The following is a 17,038-nucleotide window of genomic DNA, read 5'->3' on the forward strand; positions in this document are numbered from 1 at the left end:
CTTCAAAATGGCGAATTGAAGAGGTTCCGAATATCAAAAGTCTAGTCTAAAAAACCTTCCGAATAAAAAAACAAGCCTAATTAATCTTAATATATATACTGTAGTGAGTAGTTAGTAATGTTGAAAATATAGTTAAAGGATTTCCATTGGCCTTAAAGACGTGATGTTTGACGTCTGATCACGATAATCTCTATACGAGGATTAATGGAATTAAACAAGGTGGGTAGGTATGATTTAAATAGTGCATTAAGCCTGGACCAGAGTAACCTGTTTGGGCCCACACCTGATTGAATAGTTTATGCATAACTCACTGGAATGTCGTGCGCTAGTACAGCTGCATGCATGTCTCCATTGTATACTAATTATTAGAAAAATGTATGCGAAGTGATTAATTCGTATACCCTGATCTAGCTGGACTGCATTCTACTGTATTGTTGAAATACATGTACCCAATATTTTAGTTTTTGTTTGTTTATGGTTTTTTTACCAACTACTTGTGCTTTCTTTTAAGAAATCTTATTTTATCAACTAAGAAATCAAAGCGGTTTTGATGACATAAGAAGTCATTATTACCTCAATCTGTTGGCCTGTTTTAATGCATGGACGTTACATTAAGAAAATAAAAATTAAAAATCGAAGGGAACCTCATAATGAATCACTGAAACGACAAATACTGAAAATGTAAAATAAGTTAGATACCATAACAATTTAAGATGAATATTTGATGATCGTTTTAAGCCAGTTAAACAAAAAATAATAAAAAAATTGCGCAATCAAACATAAAATACCACGAAATGCGTTGCTAAGTCATATGAAGTCTGATAATGAATAAAGGTGAAAAAATAAATGCATCTTTAAACATAAAAAACTAAGTATTTTGGTGATAATAAAGGAAAATGAAAAAAAATAGTGTAGATAAAATATAAAAGTTTTTCTTGGTGTTTAGTAGTACAGTAAGTGTTTCCTTGCTGATGTTGACAAACTTTAAAGGATATCCTATGTCAAATCGTGGTCAAGTAACCATTAAAATGTTTTATTCCAATGTAAATACATTATTTGCATATGATGTTGGAATTCTTGTCTTCTAATATTTAGCACAACGTCATTTCTTTGTGAAAAAATCGATCATGTATGGCACGATAGATAGGGATATTAGATCCTTGGGATCACAAATTATATTAAAAAACTGATGTTCTACAATATTTCACTACCCTTGGTTAGAATATCGTTATCCTTAATATTTAAATAAAAAATGTCTGATAATAGTCGCTTTGGCTTTGACTTGTTAATATTGATATTTCATTACATACACATGTTATAAAAATGTTCGATCTTAATACCCAATGCGATTACAAGTAGAATGAGACTCTAAATCCGATAAATATGCCCATGTCAGATTAAAAACATAATCCGCAACCCCTGGAGGTTAGTCTGGTACCAAACGTATAGATAAACACATTCAATGGTACGGCTGTTTAATGTTAGCCATTCTGGACAATATATCTAATTCAAATGTCACTTATAATGAGCACTTTTGGCTTGAAATTGTATGTTATAACCCCAAAATGTAAAATACCACCGTTTGTAACGTCAGTTCTTATCAGCTGATGTCATCGAAAACTTCCCTGAAGAAATTTGAATTTACATGGGGAAGATATTTAAAAATAAGGGCTAACGTGAATAGATTTTTACCTTCTAGATCGATAACACAAAATCCAACGTGTCTGTAGATATCTTCGTAGGGTACTATATGAGTTTTTTTCTTAAATACCTCCATAGACAGATAGTAATAAATTAATTCGTTGTCATTTGTGCAAATGTCGGACTTACAAATAAAAAAAATCAGTCTCTCTATATTTTGTAAGTCATTTAAAATATATCAGGATTCAATATTAAACCGGTTAGTATGATTAAAGGGAGAAAACTCAATGACAACGGGTTACATTACTTCCTCGTCAAACCGAAAGTAGACATTCCACATCAGATGTCGGTAAGTATTGAACTCATGTTATGTTTTAATGGTTTTTCTCGGATAATCCTGTTTTAAATGGTTTTGGAGAAATATAATAATCTGTGTCTTGATTTGATAAGAAACTGTGTTTCATATTACTGTCGGATTACTTATCTGTGCTTACCATTTCTACGACATATGTTCACACACTGACCCATATGCTTTCTAGCATAGGCATTATAATATAGAGGAATATAATACCCTTGTGTTTTCTTGTTGCTTCTAAACATTTTCGTCAAGTTGGAAAGTAAGATAAATGTAACGATACTACATTGCCAGTAAATATTTCTATATGTGACAAGTCGATGACTACCACGAGACTATCCTGTCCGGTCATTTACCTGATGAAGGTGGTAGGGTAAACACCTTTGTAGTCATGGAAACATCGTATACAATATTATCCACTGGTTGTGTACCAATACCATTACATAATTTGTATGTATGCAAGATATCTATGATTAGGAGTTGCTCGAATTTCATACCCTATTAACATGTTAGTACCTTTAAATGATCGTGAAGGGTGTGTGTGAACTAGAATACCTGGAGATAAATCCATCGATCGACTTTTAGTAAATATTAAAAAAATGTACGTATATTGGTCAAAAAGAGGTTTAATAAAGGAACCTATGGGGTCAATATATGTGTAAGTAAAGGCAGTTAGTTGAGTATTATTTCGATCACTAACTTACTGGACATTGAGACCAAGGGATAAGGGCATTGTCATAATATCTGACCTGTTTTAAAACTACTCGGCCACTTCAGCTGTGAGCTAGACGTTCCTTAGTGGGATATTTAAACAATCGTTATCAGGCATGGAAACTTTTTAAGGCTGGAAAATAATAAACTTCCTTCTACATGTTGTATGTTGAATCTCTACAGAGGTATTTGGGTTTGATTTACACCGTTGTATTTCAGGGTGTGTGTGAACGTGCCGATAGCCTTAATCCACAAAATCATTGACAATTTGTAGTACATTTGTATATCAAAGCGAAAGTTCGAAAAGTGTCAATGTCAGTATTGGCGAGTAGTTTGCTTGATTATTTTCTTTCTGCTTATCTATTTATCTTTGTCGTTCAAATAAATGTATGTACAGTGTATATTTACATAGTAGGTAATAATATATTCATATCTGTCTTTTTACGGTTCATGGTGTCTGAAGAGTTCTTTAAATGATTTTTGAATACATGTTCGATGACATTTTTTACTTAGATCTTCTTGGTATTGAATCTAGTCGATCACTTTGTGTTAGTAATATGGTTTTCCTCCACTTTGGATCTTCAAAGGGTCCATACGCAACGTGCACGATCAAATCTTGTTGATCAGACTTATATATAATCTAAGATATCATTTCCTTTACCTATCTTCCATTCATGCCAACATAAGGATTTGTTTACTTATCGCATTCCAAGAAAAGTATATATCTACATACTTAGGTAATAAGTTGTCTTTTTATGATGCGATAGTGTCTGACGTTCTTAGGTATTCTAAATAATTACATGTATTTAGATATTCAAATTTGCCATATTCAACACGATAAAATCTGTCGATAAGACAGACTTAATCTTCCAGATCACTTCCTCTATCCACCTTCCTTGCATGGCAACATAAGTATTTGTTGTACATACCAAATACCAAGAAAAGTTCAAGGCAAAATGAGATACATGTTTTATCTATAATATTATCTCATATCACGTTTTATTTACATAACACTAACAACAGGAAATTAACAAGCATATACTACTATATTTTAAGGATGTACACCTCTAATGTCACGTTTCATCCTCGATCAAAGAAGGTTTAAGATTTTCAAATAAAACTTATCAATATCTAAAGCAAGTTCCCATAATTATGCTTTTTATAAAAATTTAATAAAAATGACCCATTTGACTGTCGATTTAAAAATATGACTTTTTTTCGCTTTCAATGAAACCCGATGTTTACCATCTTTTACTTCAATTATCTTTACTTAAATTATCAATGCGACAACAGCTTTAGCTGTATTAAGATTATTTTACTGCAAATCTTTAATTGCTTCATTTAAGGTAATTTGAACCCTTTTAGAGCGACCGTTTCCACCTTGGTTTGAAAAATATTTTTAAAAGTCTAGTACCAGAACGTCTTCTGTAAAGTGTTCATGCAGGCAAAAACTGCTAAAAACTGAAAATTAAGTGGTATGGGTAGCAAATGTAGTCATTCCGCGAAAAATAATATTGTTAATCATACCTGATATATTTTAAGAGACCAGTTAATTTACAATAAACTCTGAAAACATTCATACATATCAAACAAATCATTAGAAAAATGTACCTTTAATACATTGTGTATATTGTCAAAGCGACAAAATTATAATTACAATAATCTACAATACTTTGTCTAATATGTATCGTACATGTACGTTTTCTCTTCCATTTCTTCTTTTGGATGAAATCACATTTGCAGATGTTAATATGCGAAAAAAATTAACATAGGGATTGTTTGACTTCTCAGATCAGAAAAATAACCACATTGTTTGCCTCGGTATATCAGTATATTCATCATGGACCGGTTGGACAAAGAGCTCGATGACTGGTTAAAGAAATCGCCTTCAAAGGATGAGATGGAAGAAGGTTTGAAGATGATGCAAAAGAAGAGGGTATGTGGATATTGACAGTCTAAGATTGTTTATCCATAGTTTGACTTACATAGTTGATTTTAGAAATAAAAAAAACCTTTTAATAATATAACTATCAAAACAATCATAAAAGACAAAGCATATACCTTAAACCATTTCATTTTCGCAAAATAGCATTTTTCGCGTTATTTTGGCAATCTGGGGGCTTGAACGCGAATCAAAATGTTTTGCGAATATTTGTATAAAATGTAAGTCGTTGATCGCGAATTTATATACAAGTGATCGTGTTGAAATTTAATGAAGACTCTGAAGTAAAATGTTATAATTTAATTTCAAATGTTACACTCATTTCTATTTGTTACATCTTTGAGAATATTTTTCCATAGACCGAAGAAATTGTACGTCAAGTATTATGACGTCATATGTACAGAAGGTCTTCGCGGGGAATTTTAAAAGCAGTACAGTCTTTGGCAAAATTGAATTATTGGATAAGATATCAATGCGCTACAACTCAATTTGTTTTGATTATAAAACTAAGTAAAATCACGGAAATGTATGCCTAATTAGTGCCTGATTTAGGTCTCTGAATTAAATTATAAGCATTATTTTCAATGTCTTTTGGGTGTTGTGAAGTCATAGACAAAACCCGGACGGACTTTTTCCTGACTTCATAACCCCTAAAGGTATTGTGAATAATGCTTAAATATACGTAACAATAAAGTGGTTTATAGTAAATATTGACCAGAGAATGATTAGAGTTTAAAATATTTCGTTGTTATATGGAGTTTATGACAAACTCCATTAGATTGCTGAATCAATTTCATATTTCTGTGAACGATTTCAGGACTACACCTTTCATGAGTTGAAGAGCATTCGAGACATGGAAAGAGATGAGGTGACGAATTTGGAACAAAGGTGAATGGGAAATGTGTATTGCATATATGACTTGCAAGGTAAACTTAGTGGATGCTGACAATATGCAATATGGAGTTCTTCTCTTTATTTACTTATTTTGTGTAATAAAGAGCATTGTTCATAATAAGAGGCAATAGAACTATTCTGCTAAATTGCGGCTGGAGCAACTCCAGGATATAGGTGAACTTATGGAAGAGGTTAAGTATCTCTTAAAAACTTTAACAACATACGTTTTAATCTGTATTGGATTTCGTTTTATTTTGCATTACTTCGTCATTACTTAATAAGTGAAAATCACGTCGTTGTGTCTGAAAATTACAACGTTCAACTCGCCAATGAAATAACCAATTCCTACCTACTTGAGCAGATAACTCTGTAATATGCAAAGGCGGAACAAAGGCACAAAGATTCGCTAAGTCACCAATTTGGCGAATACAAATGTGATTTTGTCAGTTCTTGATATTATGCTTTGTTTTCGTACATAAGCCCAGTTCTCTCATTTATTTATATTGCATATGCCGTCTGATTGCTAAAGACTAATTATCTTGATTATCACTCATTTTAAGACTCGTGCTTTGTCATACTTAATGGCGTCGTTTAATATGAAATTAGTTAATAAAATTGACTTAATGAATCAACATTTTTGTAGACAATCGTAACTATCTACAGAGTCTTCAGGTAAATTACAGGTATTTTCCTATCATATTGACCTGAAACTGGTTTGCTCGAGTTTGCCTCACGACAATCTAATTTTGTATTTCCTGAATGATTAAAATAATTGTAAACTAAATTACATCTAGTCTTATGTTCTACGATATTGCGCGTTTCTATTGATGCATCTTGGAATGGGATCAGAACTCGACCTCTGATAACTTTTAATGATCGGTTACAAACTGTATTTCTGTATTTGGAATACTTCGTAACTGTTTGTATGGAAGCTCATTATTCGATCGTATTAATTTCATAGAAGATTTTTTTTCTTTTTTTTTTCGAAAATCGAAGAGAAAAATTACAAACTTAGAAATAGGTTCAATAATGTCATAGACGAAATGAAGATAATCACATTATTAAAACAGCTATATTGAATTAAATCATTAAGTCACCATCAGAAATGTCAATTACATGTATGTTCCAGCATCTCAGATTTCTTATCTTACTCCTTTATAAAAATGCTTTGAGCATATTAAACTAGTGACATACATATCAATTATTGTCCGTTATTGAGGTCCATATGGTGTTTTTTCGCCAGAGTAGAATAAATAATGATCGAGGGCGTAGCCCGAGGGCATTATTTTAAATTCTACAAGGGCGATATAACACCATATGGACCGAAATAACGATCCTTAATTTTGATATTAGATATGTCGTTTCTTTAACAAAATGTAAAAAAAAAATATAATGTATATATTTATGACAAGAAAAGCATGGTCAAATAACGCCACTCTGAAGAATGCAGCGTTTGGGCAATGGAGTTTGCAAAGGAATATTGACTTGGTGTTTCTAAGAATGGAAACACTGAGTCCATAGCAATATCGTGAACGTCACGTGACCATTTATTAGCCAATGAAAATATTCGAAAATCAATTCATGTCTAATATAACAAGATAATGTAGACAGGTTCACTAAATGACAAAATGATAATGTTACATGTACAACAGTATGAAATTGCCACCTTTATTAACACACATATAACCCTTATTAACTTTGGCTTTCACATGTGAACATTAATGATCAAGAATTACCTCTTTGTCTTAATTAATGAGTTTAAGTAACTTGATGTGAACCTTCTTTACTGTAATGTTTTCATTTATTGATTTGCTATCTTGTCTATTCCTTCACAAGATTAAAACTCCTACGAGGAGAGGAAACAAAACCGACGGGGGGTTCTTCAGCAGGTAAATCGCCTCTGGAAAAGTTGGTAAAATCACTCGAACTTAAACGGAGTGTTGTTTTGGGAGAAATTGTTGAATGGAAGAAAAAGAAAGAAGGGTCTAACAACGGGAACTTTGCATTGAAAAAAGAAGAATCGGTGTTACTGACGGATATTATGAAAGTAAGAAACATGCTGAGAACAAACGTGTATAATGTTGCACTTGATAACTCTAATGTAACAAATGTATTTTTGAACCAATCAATTGAAAACATTGAGCTAAGATCAAAATCACCGTGTCAAAAGGTCAATGTCGACATATTTTATCGGTATATATTTGCTAACCTATTTTTGCCGTTTTTAAATGTTTCAGGAAGTATTTGAATTTGTCAGCGGAAAACATGAAAGTCAGAATACAGAGATCAAGAAACTACTGCACATGGGTCGTGGCGATGAGGTAGTGTAGCTCCAATGGTTTGTGATTTTGATATTTGATATTTAAGAAAGCCTCTTCAGTGTCTTAAGAACCAGGGATGGGTTCAATTACATAGCAACGTAATTGATTAAATTACACGTTACATTTTAAAATGGTTACATTTTACCATTACATGGCAATGTAATTAATTAAATTACCATTACTTTATCAATGTAATTAATTAAATTACACATTACTTTCACTTTTTACTAGAAAAAAAACTCCTATGACTGGGCACTATGTAAAAATAACTAAAAATGTAATCTGACAAATCTATCTATATTCATGTACTTGAAAAACATCACATGTAATTGAAATATAATTGAAAAGTAATTGAGTATTTTTGTAATTAATTAATTAAATTACCATTACGTGTAATTGAAATCTGCTTCAATTACACATTACATTCAATAACATGAAAAATTGTAATGCATTGCAATTAATTACCATTACATTTTTAATTACCCCATGCCTGTTAAGAACTAAAGTGGCTCTTAATCCTTGACGGTTTTTGGATAACGGGATTAATGAGACAGAAAGACAGTTACCGAACCACTTTATTTCAACAAATTTATTGCAAATAAGATGCAAATCGATTTGACATCAGGCAAAGCCTATATTAGCCATCCCCAAACAAATCCGGTAAGGTATAATTATCAACAAAATATTTAACATTTAATATTACATCTTAAACCCAATCTATCACCGTAGAAAAAAATCTAAAACAAACTTGTAGTTTCAGATATTTCTTCTGGTATATACATAGCAATAAATATGTATTTTGTGAGTCATCACAATGGTCTCAGTCTTGTATAGAGTTCTTGTGTTAAAATGCGAATGGGGAATATTAGGATTACGTACTTCGTGTTGATCTTGGTTCATTATATAATGAACATATAAAAAGATAGAGTTCAGCTGTTTCATCACCAAGGCCACAATAACACGTTGAAGAATCTCTCAAATAATCGCGAAAAAGGTCAAGAATTTAGATTTCAGGGATGGGTTCAATTACATAGCAATGTAATTAATTAAATTACACATTACATTTTAAAATGGCATTACCATTACCATTACCATTACATGTTTTTTGCAATGTAATTAATTAAATTACCATTACTTTATCAATGTAATGAATTAAATTACACATTACTATCACTTTTTACTAGAAGAAAAAAACTTTTATGCCATGGACTGGGCACTATGAAAAAATAACTATCTTTATACAATACATATCCATGTACATTTGAATACTAATTTAGGATATGCATTCATTAATAAGGTACTTTAGATATCCAAATATTACATTTATAAGAATAGTCATATTAGTATGTATTTATATTTCATCGGTCAATACAATCATGTTAAAGTACGTTTAATTTTTGAGGTTACATTGATAATTATCAGACTTTAAAAATTGGTGTGATCAGAAATGTACATAGTACAGATACTTAGATAGTCTTTGGTAGAAGTAACAGAAATAAAAAAAATATTAGGTAATAATTGTGTTTACACAATATATTATAACTTTGCCACCTTTGAAATTCTATAGATGTGACGGTCAATGTAATGCATTTTACCCCATATTTTTGTCTATATAATTAATGCATATTCTTTTTCTAATTTGTGCTGTAAACTAAACCTTTTATTAAGCCATATACCTAGTGTCACTTTGAATGTCACATTAGGTGTGATTCTAACATCGTACCTAGCTACCTTCCCAGAAAAAATGAAGGTAACGATCAATTGTTCTCACTTATGCTGTTTGCCCCCAAGGTATGATTATCTATAATTACAGGTTTATATATATAATATATATATTTTTTTATATCAGATTCAACTTTAGTATTGTTACCGAACCATAACATAATAATTACAATAAAGGAAAACACAGATTCATATCAGATATACTAGTATATTTATGTTGGATATTCCTATTTAAAATGATGGGGAAATATCGTTGTAAAATGATAGACTTGGTTTTGCTGAAATATGTCAAGTTTGTTTCATTAACACGCGTACAATGATAATGGGTCATAGAATGGTGAGTAATCATAGCTGGTGGGCTCAGCCAGTAATTATTTAGATTAGTGTGTGTCATGGCAAATCGCTTTGATTTGTAATCAAGATCACAGTGATTTGATCCTCATATATACATTACTACTTTTCCGAAACGGCTTTCAATTTTCAAAATTGGAATGTGACACGATCTAGATAATTTTGTAGAGTCGCAGTAATTATTGGTTTAACCTTAATCTTAAACTTATCATCGCAATATGAATAATTTAATAAAAATAAAATATTAATTTTCATAATGGGGGTCGTATTTTGTTTCCTGCACTAGACAGCGAAACAGCGAAATGAATATTCACTGTTAACGTAGATAAAGCAGGGTATTTGCTTTGTTTGGTGTGGTAATCTATTTTAGGCCAGCAATATCAATTTTATTACGTTTTAATTATTTTTAAGAATTTTAATTTTTTGTTTCGCAAAGGTAGTGGGCCTTTAAGAATGATTTTGCTAGCTATAAAACACAATATAAAATGAAAACTCATTGAATAAATCACTGATAAAATAAGAACTATAATTCACCTCATGTCAATTTCCTGTTTAGTAAAACAGAACATAATACGTATCTGTTTAGGAGACCGCTCAATTTGACCTTCAAAACGGTACCTGATAACGTGGTTTATACGTGACAGCAAATATACATTATATAAATTAGGAGACCGTCAATTTGACCTTGATAATCGGTGGTTTATACTGACCAGTCAATTTGACCTTACTATCGTCGGTTTATATACTGAGAGGTTACTAATTGCGCTGATCAAGCCGTATCCTGCATAAGATGTAGTTATCATTTTCCGGCTGCATAAATGCTTAAATGATCAATTGAAAATGTTTTACCTCCTCTAACAACAACTCATTATATATCGCTGAATCTGATAGTTTCGGTGAAGAAAGCTCCACAAGGTTTATATAGTTATCCGGTAATGATGTTTAACACCGACAAAAAAAAAGTAATTGCTCCGAATAATAAATGCCTAGTGAACAATTTTTTATTAACAAATGTCTGTACCATTTCTTATTTTTATCAGCTTTCAAGAACAAACAATACGAAAATACATACCAATAAATCAGTTATACATGCCCCACAGGGGTGTTATTTGATTCTGGAAGATAATAATTTTCACTGGTTTTCTTTAATCACAGAATGCCATCAACGGTCTCCAGCGGTCCCTCGGGTACGACATAGAAAAAGCCTTACTGAAGGTATGTGAAATTAATAGCTTATTTCAATTTAGGTTCGTATTCGCTTTGTTACCCAATTTTACTTGCACAGTAACGGACGTGATATGTCGACATTCTTCTATAGAAAATGCTTTCTGATTTACCAGAGTTATTTCCATTTATTTGATTTTGTCAGCACTGACGAGGTGCAACGAAGGTAACCCGGGCAGATCACAACGGTGTATAGATAATGCGTAAAGTAGATCATATTCCAACTGTGTAAATTTAGAATCTAAAAACAAAAGTTCATGAAACCCATACACAAATTGTAAAGTACGTAAAAATACAATATAACGTGAAATCAATAAGTATATACATGTATGACTTCATTTAAACGCATTACCTTTAAATCGTTATTTCTGGTGTAATATTCTTGATAGTGTACATTGGCTCATTATGTAATTGTAAACAGTATAAAATAGTTCAGTTGTATGGAAACAACATTCAGGAATAGGTTATGTGTTATATGATATTTATTGCTTTTGTTTTTCGATTTTCATCTTTAATAAATACTCAAAGAAATAAAATTAATATGGTTTTATCATGATGCATTGTATGTAAGAGTTTATGAATTCCTTGACTTTGATGCTTAATTTTACAAGTGAGAATTAAAAACGTTTTCTGTGATTTCAGACATTTTATGACACGATTTGGAAGGAAAAGATCTGCAAACGTGACGACCTTGAGATATCACCGTATCTGGAAAAAGTGAATGATGGAGACTATGCTATGGGGGAATTCGTATATGCGTGTATTCAACTTGTATGGTATATGTTGTTGGAAACGCCGCCATTGGCATTTTCTTGGGAGGTATCAAAAATTAATTATAGATATCACCAACGGAAAAGACGGTGATTTCATAAGTGACAATAACCGTATTGTTATTCCTGCTATTGTCTGCAGTTCCAGAAAAGATTTTGAACTAAGATGAAGGGGATTCTTCAGTTGGAACAGACGATAACAGAGGAGGCTAAGAGAATAAGTAAAGCTTGATCATATTAGTTTCAGGGCGTGTGTTACAGTTCATACGGCTAACGAGATGGAACAAAACTTTTCGGAGTGAATGTCTTATGATATACATGTATAATGTACGGTACAACAAGATATTTTGTTGGGTAGAACCTTTCTTAAAACTAAAACCTTTTTCTTTGAAATCAAATGCAGCTTCGTGTAAATTAAACTCAAGTTACAGCCAAATTGTGGACACCTGTAACATGTGCCCTTGTTAATACATGGGTTTCGAGTTCTCAAAACGACGTAAGTAAAGTACTATTTCCCGTCGATTAGTCCCACCACCAGGTGACGTCACAATCGTCGAAAGGTGGGACTTATTGAATTAATTCAATAGTTTTTATCCCACGTCGTTTAAGGATCTCGAAACCGCCGTATTGCAGACGTTTAAGCTTATCTTGACGATTTTTGTTTGGTATATTCCGTCTTTTGTTTGTCTGTTTTTTTAAATAGATATATCTACCAGGGTGTTTTTGTGTTTGGTATATTCCGTCTTTTGTTAGATTTTTATTAGTTATATGAACCAGGGTGTTTTTGTGTATGGTATATTTCGTCTTTTGTTTGTTTGTTCTTTTTTATGATTTATATATACCATGCTGTTTATTGCATTATGTATATTCCGTATTTTGTTTGTTTGTTTTTGCGTTTTGTATTTATTGCCGTTTTTATCAGTAATATATACTAGCTTGTTTTGGGTTTTTTATTCCCATTTCATCAGTAATATGTACCCAGATTGTTTTTGTATTTTGTATTTATTGTCCTATTCATCAGTAATATGTACCCAGGTCGTGTTACGTTACATCAAGCACAGACGTCTGGTTTAATAGATATTTCTCTCTTTATATAAGTTATTATGTAAAAGAGAAAAAAAAATATAGAGCCAAACGCCTGTGCACCAAGTACTGTGTATTTCAGGAAGACAAACAAAGACTTTGTAAACAACAAAATCGTAAAGAAGTTTATTTCATAGAATCTGAAAGATCAACAATTCCAAAAAAATGAAGGTTTAAAGTATATAGACAATAACAGGCATAAAGATACAAAGACGATGATTGTAGTGGACAGAATAACTAACTACATGCAACAATAACTAAAACATCCTTACTGTAAACATACATAGTTTTGTTATCTTATTTTAGCGGCAATCATATCTAATTGGTAACCTTATTTCAATAGCAAACTTACATATATATGAGCGGCAAATTAAATCTTAATTTAATTGTAACCTTTTATTATCGATAACGTCATTTTAGTGGTAAACTTATTTATTTGTGATATCATTTTATTTTAATTTTTAATTTCTTATTGTAATTGTAACCTTTTACTTTCAATAACGTCATTTTGTCTTTTATTTGTGATATAATTTCCATGGTATTGCTATTTTATTTTGTGGTCACTCTTTTATTCATGGCTATCATGTAATGTTTTAATTAGCTAATGATCATCGTGATTATCGGTAACGTATAAGCTAAAATTAGAGTTCGCAAAAATATTATATATTTACAGTGTTCGTATTAAGAATAATAATTTATAAAATCATCGTCATCTGTAAAGGTATTAATTCAGTCCATTAGTTCTGGGAGCTACATTTGTACATTCCAATTGAAATTATACTCCGATTCATTGAAAGCCATGTAAATGTTGCAAACAGAAAAAACATCAAAACAACTTGAAAAATGTAATAATAATATGATAAGGTATAATCTATATGTTATACATGTAATATATAAAGAATTCCCTAGCAATCACCAAAAATATGTCTTTTTGTCGTTCCTTTCACTTCAAGATTCTAAGAACGTTTCATGAAAATTAGTTATGGAAGGTGACATAAGAAAAGGTCAATTTTACATAACATTATATACATACTTATGTCGTAATAAAAATTGTGAGTAATACAGTCCAGAGCCATGTTTGTATTTCAAGGCAAAATTATACCTAGGATTTTACAAATTATGCATGTACGTCCAGCCAAATGTTTAAATTATACCTTTTAAAGTTTGAAGTATTTCTACACAATCCATATCATTCTTGAGTGAAATGAAAATAGTCTTTATACAGTGTTCAATAATAAATATTATGAGAGATCATTGCAAAATCAATCCACTTAAAATAATTATACAAAGCATAACGATTACTCAAAGCATCCTCAATGACGAACAAAATTCAATATTTTTCAAGAAGTTTAAAGCATTCTCAAAATGAAAATTTATTTTCTTTTTCAAAAAGTGTATCTAAAATTAAAGCCTTCTATCAAGAAGTCTAAATAACTTGAAAGCCATATTTACACAGACTAGGCACATATCAGCGAAAACACAAACTACATTTAATATTTCTCTAAGTTTGTCTCGGAAGACACTATTATTTTCATGAGCTACGGTGATTTTGTTTTTGTTGTATTCAAAATGGTAAGAAATGTCCAAGTCACTTTTTCACTAAAGACTCATTATTTGTAAAAGTATTCACTACCCCAGAATCACCAAAACTAAAGGAACCATGCACAAAATTTACATCTAGTCATCAAAGAATGTTCTAAGAAGATAAATATGTGAAATATTTGGTTTAATACAAAATAAATTTAAAGGTACATTTGAGAAGAATTTTTTAAAAGGAGAAAAAACTATTTTGATGTTAAATTGACATTATCGACAAGACAGTATGAGAACTATTCGGAATTATCAAGTGATGTTCAAATAACCCCTTCCATAGCAGTGTGTTCCATGAAAGTACCGTCAGCAGATGATGCTATCAACACATTCTTATTTTGTATAGAAGACACCTTCACTGGTTGCCATGCCAATGACCTAGTTCTCTCGTATTTAGGTCACTAACTGGAGGGTGACAACACATTGTAGTCGCGGCAACGCTTTTCAATAAGACTTCATTTCATTCTTCACACAGGATTTAAAGGAGCTCCAGTTATCCTGGGTATGCATCAGGTGTGACTGAAATTTAGAAAACAAAATATCATTCAGCAGTATTCATAATATCAGGCTCAACATGTACTCCATTATCATACGGAGTCACAATCCAAAATATCAAAATAAGAATTTCAATATAACTATTCCATCCAGGTTCCACCTCAACTTCAATATCAGTTTTATATATTTGCATAACTATTATAAAGATGGAAATGGTGTGAAAGATCTTTATGATAACGGATATATGAAAAAGAGGAAGAACTTGGCATCCGTAATAGTGGTAGAGAATAGTGCAAAACAATCACTGACATGATATGAAGTCCTTGTGAGAATGTATCAACCACTAAATGGGTTACATTTGATTACCAGAAATAGATGAATATGATTGTATGTACAGAAACTAATGATGTAAATAAAGAATGGTCAGTGGTCACTTTTATGAAAAGTAGCATTTAAAACAAAATAAACATATTTTGCTCACAAGAAGATGAAAATGCACACAACAATAATATCTACTCATGCTTATATTTTCTGTAAAAGAATGTAATTAAAGTCAGTTTTAATATCATTATCTGTTCTTGTACGTAGGTATTGATTGTTATGCGATTCTGCTTGTGCCATAAAATAAAAAAGGATTCCTTGTTTTATTATGAATACCAGTTATATTTATCGAGTGAGGTGGAAATTTGATATTTAATAACAACCTCACAATATGAAATATTACTGGTATCATCAAGAAATAAAGAATTTTCTATTTATTACATTTTTTCTTGCTTCTATTTACAGAAGACCATCACTATTAGTTCCATCAAAGGTTATTTCGCCATTGTATTTGACTGTTATTTGCTCTTGCAATTATTATGCTATGTTTTTTTAACATAACATCATATTTTAACACAAAACTAAAGATGTAATAATGAAAATGATATTTTCACTGCCAATGCTGCATTCTGATAAGCAAAAAGCGAGTGATAATATCAACATTGATATTTTCACTGGTGTCAAGTACATGTATATATCATTTCATTGCAAAAAATGAAATAAAAATTTTGTTGGATATTTTCTATTTGATTTTATTTTCAGAAATTTGTTGGTTGTTGTAGCAAATAAAAAAACAACAAAAAAATCCATAAAATTGATTGAGGCAATTATAATTTGAATATTAGGGCTCAAACACTAATACATGTTAAACAACATTGGATCGAAAGTAAACAGCTAAAATGTTCAATAGGCAAAGTCACAATCACTTCAGCTATATAATGCAACACAGTATCATGCGATACTATCTATCCAAGATTAACCAACAATCTGGCGGTATAAACAAAAAGATTTCAAATTAGTTTTCAATGAAGATACACATTTAAAGTCTTCTTATTCCAAAGCTGGAACAGTTCATTATCAATTTTAGTTCTAAATGAGTCAACGAAATGTGTGCCATCATCAATTAAGCTCTACCTTAATAATCAATGGTAAAGTGTTCTGCTTATTCATCTAAAAAGTATGTATTTGGCAGTCAATTTCAAAGTAACTGGTTGCAATATTATATTTGGCAATCAATTTCAAAGTAACTGGTTACAATATTATATTTGGCAGTCAATTTCAAAGTAACTGGTTACAATATTATAGAGATACAAATTTTGAAGCGGTTTTATAGTTTGTTAATTTCATTAAACATATTGAATATTCAGGTCTATGCCAATTCGGTATTTGCATATTACAGAGTTATCTCTCCTTGCGGGTAAGTATCGATTGTTACGTCATATGTTAACGAGTTTGACGTCATACTTTTCGGAGAGAAAAACAACGTCATTCGTGCTCACAAAATAATGACGTAACAATCGCTACCTACCCGCAAGGAAGCTTACTCTGTAATATGCAAAGGCGGAATACAACTTTTGTTAATAAAGATAACTCAGTTTTTCATCAATTTTGTAAGAAA

General features: G+C 31.1%; 2 protein-coding genes and 1 long non-coding RNA gene across 7 annotated transcripts in view; 2 read left to right on the top strand and 1 right to left on the bottom strand.

Moving 5' to 3' along the window:
• Positions 1 to 1,900: 1,900 nt before the first annotated feature.
• Positions 1,901 to 7,934, top strand: LOC138328228 (uncharacterized). Of its 2 annotated transcripts, none has more exons than XM_069274932.1 (5): positions 1,901 to 1,990; positions 4,499 to 4,643; positions 5,467 to 5,537; positions 7,380 to 7,590; positions 7,781 to 7,933. In XM_069274932.1, the coding sequence occupies exons 2-5, from the start codon at positions 4,548 to 4,550 to the stop codon at positions 7,871 to 7,873; spliced, it is 471 nt and encodes a 156-aa protein (XP_069131033.1). In that variant the 5' UTR covers positions 1,901 to 1,990; positions 4,499 to 4,547; the 3' UTR covers positions 7,874 to 7,933. The 2 variants fall into 2 exon arrangements, with proteins under 2 accessions (XP_069131033.1, XP_069131034.1); XM_069274933.1 differs by lacking the exon at positions 1,901 to 1,990 and adding an exon at positions 3,473 to 3,658 and having other exon boundaries at positions 7,781 to 7,934.
• A 2,744-nt stretch (positions 7,935 to 10,678) lies between these two features.
• LOC138326922 (uncharacterized) lies at positions 10,679 to 12,016 on the top strand. The gene is made up of 2 exons (XR_011208976.1): positions 10,679 to 11,152; positions 11,804 to 12,016. It is a non-coding gene; the product is annotated as an uncharacterized lncRNA (long non-coding RNA).
• Positions 12,017 to 13,530: 1,514 nt separating this feature from the next.
• Positions 13,531 to 17,038, bottom strand: part of LOC138328229 (calcium uptake protein 3, mitochondrial-like) — a 138,845-nt gene continuing 135,337 nt past the window's right edge. For all 4 annotated transcript variants that reach the window (XM_069274938.1, XM_069274937.1, XM_069274935.1 and 1 more), the window contains one exon: positions 13,531 to 15,123. In XM_069274938.1, the coding sequence (XP_069131039.1) occupies positions 15,049 to 15,123 (75 nt within the window). In that variant the 3' untranslated portion in view covers positions 13,531 to 15,048. The remainder of the gene's footprint in view (positions 15,124 to 17,038) is intronic.

Source organism: Argopecten irradians, chromosome 7 (assembly GCF_041381155.1).
Source record: "Argopecten irradians isolate NY chromosome 7, Ai_NY, whole genome shotgun sequence".
Taxonomy (NCBI): domain Eukaryota; kingdom Metazoa; phylum Mollusca; class Bivalvia; order Pectinida; family Pectinidae; genus Argopecten; species Argopecten irradians.